The 16,364-nt window shown below is 43.2% G+C and overlaps 1 protein-coding gene across 2 annotated transcripts in view; it reads right to left on the minus strand.

Annotated features, from left to right (window-relative positions):
- The window catches only part of Pip4k2a (phosphatidylinositol-5-phosphate 4-kinase type 2 alpha), a 160,718-nt gene that overhangs the window by 61,781 nt on the left and 82,573 nt on the right, over positions 1-16,364 (minus strand). For both annotated transcript variants that reach the window (XM_034510551.2, XM_034510550.2), the window contains exons 2-3: positions 5,150-5,247; positions 3,333-3,429 (exon numbers count right to left, since the gene is read on the minus strand). In XM_034510551.2, coding sequence (XP_034366442.1) covers positions 3,333-3,429; positions 5,150-5,247 — 195 coding nt within the window. The remainder of the gene's footprint in view (positions 1-3,332; positions 3,430-5,149; positions 5,248-16,364) is intronic.

Consider the following 16,364-nt stretch of genomic DNA (forward strand, 5'->3'; position numbering starts at 1 on the left):
ATTCTGTCACAGCAACAAAAAATGACTATCATGGATGGTATTGATAAAAGTAACGATTAATATCCCATAATGGGACTGTTGTTTAAACTTGTCTTTAACAGCAAGAAGAAAAAAAAAAGGTTAAAGACACATCCATGCAGCCATGAAATCAATACCAGAGCAAAGACCCACACGTTTGCTGGCTGTGAGGACTGTTTTCAATCTCATTCAGGATGTTTATGTTCACAGACAGAGCTCAGTTTGGCTGGCTAATTACCCCCCCCACACACACACACATTATCAAAGAAGTCTTCACTAAACAACACTGAAGGAAAAAGGTGAGACAGGTATCCTTTGGAGTTAAAGGAAAGACAAATACACAATTAATCAGATGGTTCCACAGTGATTTAAGGTCACCTGTCTAAAATACAAGCCCTTCAGAAAACAAACACAGCCAGACAACAGCTGTTTCCCATCAGCAAGCCAGTGCCTCTGAAGGGTGACAGGAGCTTCATTTGCTGGCCCAACTTTTCCAGTCACCCTGGAAGGGTACTTTAGGCTCACATGCATAGCCCCTGACCAGAATGGCCTCTGCCACCTTTTAAAATTTCTGGGTTTTGGTACAATGGATGGGACCAAGGCTTCACGTGTGTTAAGCGTATACAGTTTAGATGTCATCTTTCAACACAGTCTTCATAAGGGAAGACTGCAACATGGAGAGACAAGTCCACCTCTGGTTTACTGAAGGCATTCTCGAACTCTCCGTGAAAAATATTTTAAATAGAAATACAGTTGTCATAGAGAAAGCAACAATTTACAAAGAGAAAGTAACAATTTACGTGCCTGAAGTAGCAGGCAAAGCTGAGGGAAAGAGGTGTTCCGATGATTAATTACACTCAGACTAACTTCCTCCATTCTGGTCTCCTGCTCAGTGTTCAAGAGACTTGCCAATTAGTTACTCATGAATCACGCCACTCGCTTCATTTCCTTTCAAAGTCTGCATGACGCGATTTGCACATGCGTAAATATCAACTTCTACGGTGTTATTTTTAGGGGAACCGAGTGATGCCTTAGTCTTTCAGGAACACAACTGTCATTTTAGGACACTTTAAAACCACTTTTTTTTCTGCCACAACAAAATGAGATTATTTTCCATCTCTTTAATAGAACTGATGAGGAGAAACGTAAAGATTTCAATTCAGTAATCAATCAAGAAGTTCTGTAGTGGGGCCCTTGAAGCTCAGTTTCTGTAAAATGCCAATAATTTTTATAATTATTATTGCTGTTCTTTCTGTGCATTGCACATGTGTGGTATGTGCATATAGGTGCATGTACAAGTAGATGCATGTGTGTTGTATGTGGGTATGGGTGCAAATACATGTAGATGCATGTGTTGGATGTGACATAAGGAGTCACACCTCCACTGCATCCCACCCTATGTTTTGAGTCAGGGTTCCTCATTGAAGCCACAGCTCAGTGACTGACTTGTTGGCTAGTGAGCTCCAAAGACCTGCCTGTCTCCACTGGCTCATACCAGGCTTTACCACGATAATCCAAACTTGAGTGCCCACACTTGTGTAGCAGATTCCTTGTTGACTGAGCCATCCCACGGTTCCTGGGTTTTGTTTTGTTTTGTTTTTTTCCCTAATTAAAATGGGGATAGGTGGGCTGCAGGAGTCACACTCCAGAGTCAAGCAGAGATTTCAAAGAATCCATGGCCTGTTTAGATGCAGTGACAGTTCTCAGATCACATGAAATGACCCTTTCTTACTTCACACAGATCTCCTATCTCACTCCAGTAATTTCTCTATAGAAGACACTCTTTCCACCATGAACATCGCTCCCATAACTGTGTCCAAACCTGGTGCTGATGTCAGAGCCATCTGAGGGAAGGAATACCCAGGCCTTCAATTAGTAGGAATTCCGCATGTTGCACACTCTATCCCTGAGCCTTCCTTTGGTAGCCAGACCTTCAGTTCAGAACCCGAGCATCTGGGGAGCCTATGACCCTACAGGTCACCCGGACAGTGGTCTCTTGTCTGATGAAGCACAGCAGAAATTCTTGGAAAGGTTAACAAAGGTGGGTGGGAGCGGGAGCCTAATCTTTGGGTAGGTTAAGCAAATACAGTTGCCTGACTGAGCAAGCCTATTCTTCAAGAGAAACCTTAAAGCAAGCTGTGCCCATGTAGCACTTGTGAGACTGCCTGGGGTAGCAATGTGGCACTGATGCAGGTTTTAAATTTAGGGCAGGTTAGAGAGAGTGTGCTTATTCATCTGAGAAGATGTAGGACAAGTTAGTACTCAGATTTCTGCTTTAAAACAAGCAAGCAAACAAAAACCAAACCTTTAGTACTTATTGATCTGCTGTCTATACAAAGATCAAGGAACCACTGGCAGGTGTGGTGGTTTGAAATGCGAGTGCTCTCATACATCTGACTATTTGGTTGTCAGTTGGTGGAACTAGTTGGAAAAGATTAGGAAAAGGTATGTCTTGAGAGGCAGGCTTTGAGGTTTCAAAGCCCACACCACTTCCAGTTAGCTCTCTCTGCTTCATGTTTGTGTCTCACAATATGAGCTCTCAGCTGCTATTCCACCACCATGCATGTCTGCCGCCATGTTACCCGCCATGATGGTTACGGACTCAATCTCTGAAACCGTAAGCTCCAAATAAACATCTTCTTTCATAAGTTACCTCAGTCACTGCATCTTATCACAGCCGCGTAGAAGTACTAAGAAAGCAGGCCTTCAATTAGTAGACTGATCAGAGAGCAGCAGATACTTAAAAAGTTCTATCACATTTCAAAAGTCAAAATTGAGACTGTGCCAAGTACAGGGAGAGAAGCCAGAGCACACCAGTATGTGGTATGTGAGGAGGGCATGCAGAACTGTGCAGGTTGGTACTGGTGATGGGAGAGTGGTGGCCCCTCTACAACCCAGCACCTTGAGCCACAAGCATAGCCTGAGGAAAATGCTGGGGCTGGAGACAGAGTTTGCCCACTTACAACCCAGAAAATTAAAACACAATTCCAGCCTAAGATTCCTAGTGGCCTCTGTCAAAATAATAATAAAAAATGAATTTAACACGTGTATGCATGCTTATTACATGGTGATCAGACACTGACTCTAGAAAGCAGAAAGTAGTGCCTACATCTAGAAGTGAGAATATTTACTCTTAAGTGCTGTCTTTTTTTCCTACAGACATCTCACTAAAATCAAACCACACCGATCCCTTTACTTAAGAGAATGCCTAACTTCAGAATGAACACTGAAACTGAGCCTGCAAAGGATGCTCAAAAGGACAGGAACACACGTCCTACTTGACAGAGCAAACCCATCTCACAAAAGCAGCTCACCTGGAAATCTTGGTCGTCGATTCCAAACCTCTCCCGAAGATTCCGGAAGACCATCGGGCAGTATTCCTTAAACTTGAAATGGCTCGGCATGTTTTCCCTGCAAGGGTCACATTGTAGAGTGAGGCTCAGACAGACAGGAGGCTAACAGGCTCACTCTGTCCAACCTGGACCTGTGTGTAGCCGTTAGGTGGTGAGAGCTCACTGCCCACAGCAAGCACAGAGGATTCCACAGAACCAGGTACAGACCAGATCTGACAAACAGAGGGATGGACTGAAAATGCTGTCTGTTCTCACACTGGGACTGTGGTATCCCCTAATACTGCCTGCACACACCAGCCATTCCCCAAGAAGAGGGGTGAAGAGGGACAAGCTGGAAGAGCAGGAAAGAGGGCAGTGAGAAAGGGCAGGGACAGCAAGCTCACTGTGGAGGCAGCTGTCAAGGCTCACCTCACACCCAAGATCCACATTCTAAATTCACACATTCAACATTTCCTCACTGTCAGGTTCAAGAGAAACACAGGCCAAATGGCAAACCAATTAGCATACCAAAGCCCAGGCTGGCCTCCAGGCTCACTTTCAGCTCTTCTCACCCCACCCCTACCCTAAACTTTTCCAGCTCCCTCCCCCAGCTCCCACTCCTGTATCACCCTGCCCTTTCATCCCTGTGCTCTCTTGGCCCACTCTCTTGGTCCATTTATCCCGAGCATCTCTCTTGTGCTCTCTTGGCTTTCTCTTTCGTCTTCCTTCTCACTCTTCCCTGCCCCATCTCATGGATCTCATGGTCCAGTGCAGTCTGCTGACCATGTTCTGGGTTCTATTTGTCTCTCCTCTGGACCATTCCAGATGTCTCTGGCTGCACTCTCCCTTGTATCTACAATAAACCCCCCCCCCCCACTACACTTTTGTGTGTTTATATCCTCACAAAGTCAACCTCTAAACATGACTGTGGGAACTCATGAGTTCACATCAGAACAAAAGCATGGTTAAGACACTGCATGGGGGTAGGAGGTAGCTCAGTGGTAGAGCACTCGCCTAGCATGTGGGAGTCCCTGGGTTCAATCCCTAGTACTACAACAAAGAGAAGAGGAGGAGAGACATTTCACACTTACTGGGATATGGGAGGTTACTCTGAGGCTCACCCCACTCATACAGAACTGCCCTTCCTCTGTACTCTCACAGAACGATAAATACAATTTGTGGACACCCCTCTATTACTGTTCTTTGTACAGGAATGACAGTGATTTGTGAATGTGACAGTTTCCAGCCACTGTCCTGGTTGCAGCCCCTGTGGAGGAAGGGCTATGCTGTAGCTCCAGCTTTCGGGTGAACTGACTAATACGGATTTAGCTTTCTTTATTAACATCAAAGGTATCCCATTCACATGATGGACATTACTGATGCCCAAACATGACATCCAATTATGTTTTATAGTAACATACCTTAATTATTGTTTTCTAATGTAGTCATTTCTATTCATAAAGCCCTGTTTTTAAAGTTTTGTGTATAAGAGCAGAAGTCATAACTGCTCAAACAATCCAAGTAATTTACATCTCCAAAAATTTAAATAGTAATGAGGATATCACTTTTAATGTATAAGATACTCATAGGGAACAATATGCCATATGGCAAAGGGATATTATCCCAGAGGGCCTGCTGCTACTTCTCTGAATATGACAGATGGCTGTGTTTATCATAGGATTAACTTTATCAGCAAAACTTTACTCCCACCCATTGAAAAAACTGTAAGTTTACAGAAAGTCACAAAAAGTCCTAGTCTGCGCAGCCAGGGAGTCTCCGAAAGGCTGAACCATACTTACTTGTTAAAAAGGTGGTTGTCCACCTTTATCTTTGAGTAGGCTTTGAAGTCATCCGGCATCAACATGACAGGGATTTGAACATGGCTCAGTTCATTGATCTAGAAAAAACACAAAGTAGATAGCATTGATTATTAACATCCTAGTGAGAATACCCGGATCTTGCCACATAAAGAAACCCATGAGCACAGGAATTCTGCTTGCCCTGGGCTTCCCACCACGAACTCTTTCCTCTGCTTGTCCTCACTCCTCCCAGCTGCCACCCAGGTTCTCCCTCACACTGGGCCTGGGTGGTGCAGGAGGAACACAGGGGGCCAGTCCTTAAGGCTCTTTGCCCCTTAGGGACACTCCATCCTCAGTCTGTCTCCCTCTCTTTTTCTAGACCTTCAACTCACTGATCCCACCTCAAGGACAACTTTCTCTGTTAACAAAGTGTTATCTGAGACATAGAGATTTTAATCCACCGAGGTATTTGTTGAATTAACAGACACAATTTATATTTTGGAGCACCCCAACAATGATCTGGATGTCTATATATTCTCTTTCTTATAGGGATTGAGTTTAAACATAAATATTGGGATGGGACTTGAACATGACAGTCGAGACCTTCTCTCAGGAAGAAGATGGCTTCATGGGGTTAGATGAGAATAAGACGCTCAAACAGGACTTAAGAGCCAAAGCAGAGTCACTTGGGCATCTGGAGGAGGAGGATGGAAAGTCTGAAGCCAGCCTGAGCTACCCAGTGAAGCTATTTCAAGAAAAAACCAAAAGCAAAGGCACAGGCTTCAGAGGGCAAAATACAGAATTCCATTTCCTTTATGGCACGGAAGTGGCAGTGGTGGATCTGATGCGTGACTGTGGCTTTTTTTTCTTGGTTGTTTACACTTGATCCCCATGCTATTTTCTCCCTTGCTGATTTCAATAAAAAACATTAAAGCACTTTAAGCATTTGTACTTCCTGCAGGATGGAAGGTACTCTGAAGGGTTTTTGGTTGCAGAAAGCAAAGACAAAACCAAGCAAACAAGCAATGAGTTTCTTGCTAGAACAGGGATTTGAATGCATTAATGACTTCTTAGAAAGTGAGCCTGATTTCAGGACGCTGTCCTTCCTGCAGGGCAGCCTGGAGGCCGATGCTGGTCCCAACACTGTCAGGCAAAGCTGATGGCAGTTGGTGGCTCAGAGGCTTATAGTGAAAAAGAGCCTGAAAAGTGTAGAAAATGAGGTGTGAAGAAATGGGGCGTGGCTTTGGGTCAGAGAAATGGGGCGTGGCTTTGGGTCAGAGAAATGGGGCGTGGCTTTGGGTCAGAGCTTCCAGTCCATTTGCCCTCTGAGTTGGAAGGGTCAGAGGAAAGAAAGGCATCATCGAGTACATGCTGTCGGAGTCTGGATCAGGGAATAGGCATAGAGATGGATAGACAGATGGACAGACGATTCCAGCAGGCAGCTGCTGCTACTACTACTATTATTTTGTGGTGCTAGGATAGAGCTCAGGGTCTTGTGCTCTACCACTGAACTCACACACTCAGCTCTTACCGGTATTTAAAGAAGTGTTCTACCATTGAGCTATTACACTCAGCTCTTTTCAGTATTTAAAGAATTTCTGTCTTTGCATATATTTAAATTGAGAACACACACACATTTGTGTAGGTTACATAATATTTATGGAATGACACGCAAATATTTGTAATTAATTCTTACTATATTGAAAAAACAGCCCCCACCCCTTAGAAATAAGCGTATGTTATAAAATCCAAATAGTTTTTTATTTCTGGGACTAAGAGTGAAGCCAAGCAAACTGAAAGTACTAGTTACATTACGCAGGGCACATTCTATAGGGCTACAAATATTTAATGGACTCTTAGATCACAAAAGCAGCAGCATCTTTATGGGGAGGGGGTGGGGCGAACTTAGTGGTCATCAAACCGCTCTGGTACAGCCACTCTTCTTCCGCTCAGATAGACAGTCATGGTCACCATCCTACTCAGCTTAGAACTTTTCTAAGTGAATCAGACATATGTCCCTACAAAGAGGCCACCAGCTGGGTCTCCCTGTACCCAGCAAAGGACCTTGTGGTTCTGTTTATGCCGTACCAGTCACCCCCTAAAACACAGGTGCTGTCTTCTGCTGAGCCATTGGGTACAGACTCAGTGCCCAGGCCTCGCATACGATATGAAATAAAGGAGCTCTGTTGTCAACATCAGTGGAAGCAAGGCTCTGGTGTGGTGGGGAGGGCTGGTACAAATGTCTGTTAGTACCAAGTGCCCAAATGACCTGACCTCATTATTCCAGAGTTAAGGAAGGGGGCAGGACAGAGGGGACTGGGCAAAGTTTGAAACAAAGAAGAGGAGCAGGCAGATGTCTTGTCTCTGCTCAGCTTTGATTGAACTCACTTTAATACGTGGCATTAATGCCACAGATAATACTTACTGGACATCTGCCAAATGCCACACTGACCCCTCTGGATATAACAGCTAGTCTGATATTTACAACTCAGTAGTGTGGGTTCTATCATTCCCATTTCCCAGATAAGGCAATGCAGGCTTAGTTACATTAGCTATCTGCTATTAGCTGGTCAATCTGCATCTGGAATCCAGCCCATGAAGTCAAGACTCCAGAAGTTTCAGCAAGTGGCTAGATTTCCCAGAGTCAGGGTCCTTTTACATTCCTACCGGCCCAGAGGTGAGGGTTCACAGCAAAGAACCATAAAAAGCTCATCTCAAAGTTATGCCTTTGTTGTGTTAAAAACTTCTGAAGAAATTCTTTAAAAAAAAAAAAAAGTAAATTACTAGTATTTAATGTGCTGCAGTCTACAGTTGGAGCGGTCTCACCCACACAGCCTAAGCTGGGATTCGTCCCTCAACTGTTATCATTCCTGTGCTGCTACTTGTCACTCAGTCACCCAGTCTGCATTCAAATCCGAATCACAAACAGTTATCACTGAAGGACACGAATCTCCATAGCAATTATTTATTACAGACAACTGTCTACGTTTTCCTCTAACTCATGGAAAAACTATGCTTCACACACTACACAGTAGCCTTCTGTGGACTTTTCCTAACAGCTCTATGTGGAAAAGGGGGTCTCGACGACTTTTCTCCTCAGAAGAACGCTCCAATTCCTATCATGTGCAAGTTAGCTACAACACTGTAAATGAGTGTAAATACTGTGAGTTACATGATTGAAGTGAGTACCATTCCTGTATGTGAACTCACATTGTAAGCTTGCACCTAAGTTGCAAAAATCAGGACCAACGAACAGATTCTGAACAAGAAATAAACAAAAAATGAAGGCACATAAAGGTGTCCCCACAAAGCTGCTTCATGCTGAGACATTAAGAAAAATATACATTTATACACATACACACACACACATATATAATATATGTATATACATACATACACATACACACATTTTAAGCCAAACAAAGGATAAGTTCATAAATTTTAAGGCATTATTTATGACAATTAAGATATATTCACCCTAAACATGTTTTTAGACAAATAGATAATTATGTTTTGGGCTTTTATTTTTCCCTTTGTTTGCTTGTTTGTTTGTTTTTAGATATGGCCTCACTATAGAGGCCCTGATGGCTTGGAACTCACTACATAAACTAGGCTGTCCTTTAATTCACAGAGACCTACCTGTCTCTGGGATTAAAGGGGTGCACCAGCTCACTTTTCTAGCAAATGGTTTTAATTCAACCAAGAAAAAAAGGGGGGTGAGATCAAAACCCCAAAATCCCTCACATGTAGAGGAGACACAGACATTTAATCTGATTTTAGGAAAGACACTTCTCTACAAATCATTATTCGCTGAGTTAAAACAGGACCCTGGCGTGAACAGCTATGGGCTACACAATCAATCAAGAGCTTCCTTGGGAGCAGAGGTGTCTGGGGTCGGCCAAGTCTACTTGAGATTGGGGCAGGATGTGGGGTGGCAACAGGAAGAGTGGGAAGGACCCAGAGATATCCACTCATTCCCTCTCCAAATCTCAAGAGAAGCAACCTGAATGTCTACATGCCTACGTTCAAACACAATTCAACAGCAGAGAGAAACCTGCAAGGTGGTAATTGGGTCTGAATAAGCACCATAAAGAGTCACAATTAACAAAGACCCAACAGGAAAAAGAATTATCGTGCATACCTGAGTATGGTTATTTAAAATGCCAGTTACCATTACTAAAAAAAAATTTTTAAGAGAAAGCTAACTGTTACCTGTGCCATGCCACATTCCCCATACTGGGTTTTTGATTGCTTTTAGCTTTCACAGAAGAATCCTGACTTCAACGTAAACAGCATGACTAGTTCCTTGTTACTGTTTTAAAGAACAACCCCTTCATTATCAACATTCAAAAATAAGTAAGCTATACTTACTGGACTCATCCTAAGAAATTCCTTTGCAGCTCTCTGATAAAGCACACAAAGATTTTTCTATCAAATCATTTACTTTAAGCATTTTTCTGCCCTGAGGTTTATTCCACTTGGGAAATTAATGAAAACAGTATTTATAATGCACTGCAGGAACTCGATGCCAATGGCTTGTTCTACCCACTCCCACAAGAGAGGGGTCCACGCTCACACAAATGGAAACTTTCACTGATTCTCACTAATACTTACAAAAAAAAATTACCTCCGGGTGCCTTTTCTAAGAAAATCTTTTCCCCTGTGCGACTCAGGAAGCCATCAGGATCCCTACCCCCACCCCCACCCCCAGCCCTTTTTGAGCTGCTTTATTTGGTATCACAGGGGATAGAGACCAAAAAACCTCACATCTTTGAAGGTTACAATGATTTGCAATTGAAACTAATGAAGAAAAACACAGATATCTTGTTTCAACAACAAAAACAAAACAAAGCAGAAGAGTAGCGCAGAATGAACAAAACATCAGGAAGAAAACAAAACAACAACAAAACATTTTCACTTTATATTTTTCCCACTAAGTTTGGGGAGAATTACCTAAATTTTTAAAATCAGATTTTTAGTGTCAATTGAATAGCCATTTGTAACTGTTACGTTCCATACAAGGGAAAAAGAAGTCTTCAATAATTTGCACATCATTTGTAAATACTTTTTACAATCTCATCACGAGCATGGGTTGAAACAATAAAGAACTTTCAAAACCAGTCCCTGACACAGGTATGTGGCCCACGCTTGGGCTGGAGTGGCTCTGGTTACAGCTGACACTGCAAACTGAATAGCAATTTGAAAGCTCTGAGGTTTCAGTGGGGCCTGGCAGAGCAAATTACAGCCAATTACAGGGGTAGGAAGAACAGGCGACTGAAGGTGTTTGCAAAGTGTATTTGTATTTGTCCCAGGGCGAGGCCAATTTTCTCCTGAGGCTCCATCAATATTCATTTCTGAAGGCATTCTGGAAAAGCTAACATTTCCATGTTTGCAGATCACACAGACCACAGGATCCAAGTGTGAGCTACCTTCCAATATCTAGAAAATAATGTTTCATTTTGACAGGGCAAATGAAATTGTTCTGATAGCAAAGCTGAGATATAAGCATAGACAAAAGGGTCTGCCCCCTTCACCTGCAAACTCAAAAACCTAAATTAATCACCTAGGTGTTACTTCCTTGTGACTAAGAGCAATCAAGTCAGTCTTTTGAACAGCGGCTACTTGATTAAAATAATAATAAATGGCACCAGCAGTTATTGAAACCCTGGCTTAGAATCTTACTTGAATTTATAATGCAAACATAAATTCTACCATTCAGCAACACAGTGCCCCAAAGCTCTAGCATGGAATCCTTTCCCTACCTGCTCCCTTCTTGTGTGTGTGTGAGTGTGTGCATGTGATATGTGCACATGTGTGCAAATATCTGTATACATACACATACAGAGGTCAACATCACGTGTCAGTCCTTAGGAGTCATCCAGTTTGTTGTTCTGAAGAGTCTCTCACGGACCTGGACCTTATCCCATTGCCTAGGTTAGATAGGCGTAAGCCCCAGGGATCTTCCTGTGCCCATCTCCCCCAACACAGGAATTATAAATATGTATTGGTTTTCTTTATGTAGGTCCTGGGGATTGCACTCAGGTCTTTATCCTTGTGAGGCAAGCACTTTTCCAACTGAGCCATCTCCCTAGTCCAGTACCACAGAGATTTCTGATGGACAGGCCTCAGTGGCTGGCCCACTACCAACCCCAAGAATAGATTCATATTAAAATTTACCACCCATAAAACACAGAATCCAACATTTAATTGCCTAATGTAGTCCGGAAATCTCTATTTCCAGAGTTATTCCAGAGGCAGAGGCATATGGGCTTTAAAAAAAAATCTAAGAAAGACTATGCCAATGAAAACAAGTGTTGCAAAGTGGTCCATTGAGGAGGACCCCAGCCTTGGAGTCTGGAGACCATGACTGAGACTGGCTCCACTTCTTCATCTCACACTACATCTTTAAAATGAACTTGAGAAGAGATGTCAAGTGATGTGCTTTTTTGGCACAGTGATTTAGAAAGTGCCTGAATTAATTACTTGTCTATTAGACTTCAGAGAATTTACACACAAATCTGGATTTCTGGCCCCTTTTAAAACAGGCAGGGATAATGTAGTATCATTCCTGGCATCCTGTCTCTGAGTGGCTGCAGGGGTGCATCCCTTGTTACCATCAGTCCCCAGTCCCCTGACTGGATGACTGTTCAGTCTTTCAGGCACCAAAGAACCCCAGTGCTTCTCCTTGCTGAAGCAGTCCCCAAAATTCTAATAAATGAAAACACATTTTGATTTTTGGGTCCCCCCCACCAATTCCTGTATGATCTCTGTGAGCTCATCCAGGTTGGTCAAGCAGGGTCATATGAGGAAAGCCAAGATTACACATCTGCAGCTGACTTAACTCACATCTTCAGTCTTGTTCAACAAGTCACCTCTTAGGAGGGCACTGGGTAGAACTCAGAACAAAAACCATGTGCCAGTGATTCAAATCATCATTTAAATCCCTAGGCTGCATCCAGGGCAGCTTACCTTCAGGATCCTACTAAATCAGCAGTTCTCAAAGTGTGAGTCAAGACCCCTTTGGGGATTGCATATCAATGCCCTGCATATCAGATATCTACATTAGGATTCATAACAGTAACACAATTACAGTTATGAAGTAGCAACAAAATAATTTTATGGATGGGGGTCACCACGATGCAAGGAACTATATTAAAAGGTTGCAACATTAGAAAACCAGTGCTTTAGATAGAGAAGTCGAATCTGCAAAGTCTCCTGCAGGCTTATGTCTTATGTTTGGTTCCCAGCAGGTGACACTGTGCTGGGAGATTGTAGATCCCTCTGGGATCCAGGACCTAAACTGGAGGATCTAAGACATTAGGCTGGGCCTTTGAAGGCTACGGCCCTCTCTGTTCCCAATCCCATTCTTCCAATGACAAACCAAACCTTCTGAAAACCTGAACCGAAATCACAGCCACAGTGACCAGAAAAATAATTAATACAGACCAACCCTTTAAGCTAGTGGGGGGGGGGGGGCGGTTCTGCTACTCGCAACTGAAGCTGTCCAAATGCAGCAGTGAATGAAACACTTGGTGGGTGTCCATGTACAGGAACTACACTCCTCCCGGTGACATGCATGCCAGCAATTAGCAAGACTCTAAGAAATGAATCTGGAAAGTTTTGAAGGAACATACCTCTCTTTTAAGTTAGAATCTAATATCCTCAAATGATTTACTACTTCCTGTAAATTCATCTTGTAAGGGGGACGCTCTTAAACCACGTGCCCTGTGAGGTTAGGGTTCTATCAGAACAATGGGATGCTGACGGTCATTCTGGCAAGGATCCTAACTCTCACAGTCCTTTGGGAATGGGGTGCAACTGGCCATGCAGAAGATGAGTTGCCCATCACATAGTGTTCCCACTGGCATCCTAGAGGTCAAACATACATGCTTTAAAAGTAAGCAATGCAAGATAACCATGCAGCCTAGTGCACCAATCACACAGACAGCATTAGTAAAACCTACAGACGATGGGGAAGGATTCGGTTTGCAGTTTGGCTTCTTTTTTCTTTTTTGTCCCGGAGAGAGATTTTTTTCAAAGAGATTTCACTGCTGGACTAGCATTAAGATTCCAGAGAGGAAGTGCTGGATTCCTGGTCTCTTAGGCTAGACTCCTGTTTTCCTTTCCAGGCACAGGGTAGAAGAGCAGCCAGCTTCACTACCCAAGATCTGCTCCCACAGAACAATATGAGGAAAGCTACCATTATGCTGGTAATGGTGTTTTCCCGGACTCCTGCTTGTAGTTGATGAATTGACTACATTTTTATTTCTTTTCCCTTCCAGAAACCCTACTGAAATGACAAAAGAGGAAGTGGGGGGGGGGGGTGAAAACCAAAACAAACCAATAGAAAAACAACAACAAAGCAAAAACAAAAACAACAAAAACCCCAACCCTGTGGCAAAGACAAAGGTACCACAGACAGAAGAGGAGAAACCACAGAGAATCTTTAACGGGCAGCAAGTAAGCATTTGTTAACTGACAGGAGAGAGGCAACTACTAGCTAAACACACAGGGACTTGGGCACCTGGGTTGTCTCCACAGCTGGACTCCAACACGCAGAGACAAGGACTGATGACTTGAAACCAGGTTCCAAGAGGCTCTGGGTTTGAGAGCAGGAAACCAACTGGGCCCAGGAGTAAACAGAAGCTGTACTCCAACTCCTGGGACTGCACCTCCACCCTCTCCCCTGCAGTCCAGGCCACTTTGTTAGGGACATTGGAGCACTCCCTGCTGAAGAAGTCCCCAGGGGAGAAAACTCCACCATAGGCAATTATTACATGGGCTACCTTGCTTGCCACAAACCCACCTACCAGCCAATAGGTATTACCCTCCATGCACCCTGAATTCACCAAATGGCCACCAGAACCTCAGTCTGGAATATGAACTAATATCAACAAGCTGTCAAGACTGGTGGCTTTTTGTGTGTGTGACTGTGTATGTGCCAAGTGTACCAAGCCTTTGCCATGATCTGTTCACTGATTTCACCAGACACAACGGGAGGTTCTGAGTGCCCTGGCCCTTAGATTCACACTGTGCTCATCTTTAGCTGAGTGAACAAACCCCCACAAAACAAGCAGGTGCTTAAGGGGGAGTCTGCAAAGAAATCTCAGACCAAGTTACTACTTAGTCCTGAGTAAGCATGGACCTATACAGACTGGGCGGGGCTGACCTTGCTCTGTTCCCTCCATCAGTCAATCCAAATGCTAAGGGCTTTGTGGAATAAAGAACTGTTGTTCAGAACAACTGAAATGACTAGAAAGACTTTATTTAAAACATGGGTTGCTTTTTAACTATATATGGTAATGGTAACCCACCCCTAATCCACACTGTATCTTGAGGATTATGGGAAGGAATGGCCGGTGAGGACCTGAAGACAGTGGTGTGCTGCATGTGACACTGAACTACCAAATTTAGTGCTTCACTAGTCTTTACTAAAATTCATGGTTGATGTGCATGCTTCATACAAGGTGCCATTAACAGCAAAGTCCAAACAAACAAACACTATAATTCCTGTACAACACTATAGAGAAAAGCTCTGTACTCCTACCAACGGTAGAAATGACTAAAGACGCACAAAATCCAACCTGAGATCAAATTGGTCCAAATCCCTCTGCCAACTAGCACCAACTGTTGGTAGATGCCCTCAAGGCAGGGTCAAAATTTCAAGACTTAAAAATAGAATAAATTACACACCCTGGGGAAACTTGCTTCATAGTTGCACTAAAGTTGATTCTAGCAATTCCCTGGCCAGGCACTGCTAAGTGATTGCTACATTTGAAGAATGACTGTGTGGTTCAGAGGAAAGCCAAGCACAGACCCTTAACACTGTAGCATTTAGGGGATGAGTCATGAGCTTCCTTTAGACACTGGTGAACCTTGCCAGTCCCCAGCACTCAGCAGAATTCTACCTAGAAGCAAAACCCCATACAGATTCCTTACACCTCCTTTTTGGGGGGAAAGGTGAAACTCTACAGTAAGTCAGAAAGTAACACCTCAAGAAAAACTAAAGCGCTGAAACCAGAGTTGTGTAAGAAACAGGTATTTGTAAGTTTCCATGTTGCCAGCTTGCCAAAAGCAACTTGGCTTGGGCCACCTATGAAAACTCTGACATCCACAACTTACAGGATGCTCTACCCAGCCCTTGAGAAATGTGCCCTGAGAGCTCTGGTCCATTTATTAACTGCTTTAGAACATATCTGTTGGACTTCTAAAGATGAACAAACCTCCTAGCCAATTTTGAAGTTTTCAGTAAAAAAAAAAAAAAATATCACTTGAAAGTCAACAAAATAAAACTTCAGTGCAGCTGGCAGAGGTTGATAAGGGAGGATGTGGTAATTTGCCAAATACAGTCAGCGATGATGTTCTGTCATTATCTGGATTTATGTATTTTTGTGAGGTGTAATTTTCAACAACAAAGCTATGAAAGCTAAGAACCAAATGGCACAGAACTCAGAAGTAGGCTTCCAGAAAGTCACAATTAGGATACAACTTTGAAAAAATATAATTAACAATTATAGTACTTGTACTAACAAAAAAAAATCTTTAATGAAAGTTGCAGGTTCTTTGTAGTGTTCTAATTACTTATATACTTAATTGAACTTCTAAAGTTTGCAAATATGCTATAAAGCATATATTAACATTTATACATACATACAATTCAGTCTACATGTTAGTATGGCCACATAAATCTCTCGGTCCTTTGTTTTGAGACTTTTCAATATCTTTACCCATCAAACTCCAGGTGGAAAACAGAAAATCTGGTGTTGAGCTCCAGGGAATAAAGAGTTCTGGGATCTTTCTAACACAGTCTTTTCCTGGGCATAGAGTTGGGACCACCCCTTTGTCTCCCCCACTTGTCCCTCCCTCCCCCACCCCCACCCCAGACAGAGAGCTCATCCTTTCACACCCCGCCATGTGGTATGGTTAGGGCAACATCACCTTTTTTAATCCGTGTCAAAAGCTTCCCATAAGGCTGCTTTTCCTGTTAACATGAAGTACGCTTGTTCTCACCAAGTAGTAATGATTGGAAACTGCATCAAGGGAAAACAGCACTTCCCAGGCAGTGAGAAATAAAGGAAGAACTCCTTCCAACGACAAGCCTGGAACCCAGCTCTGCAGTGTGGTAAGGCCACCTGCATTTTTTCCAAGGAGACCCTGGAGTCCCAAAGTTGAGGCCACAGAGACAGAGGTGTTAACACTGTGGCCCAACCTTTCC

Source organism: Arvicanthis niloticus, chromosome 8 (genome assembly GCF_011762505.2).
Source record: "Arvicanthis niloticus isolate mArvNil1 chromosome 8, mArvNil1.pat.X, whole genome shotgun sequence".
Lineage (NCBI taxonomy): Eukaryota > Metazoa > Chordata > Mammalia > Rodentia > Muridae > Arvicanthis > Arvicanthis niloticus.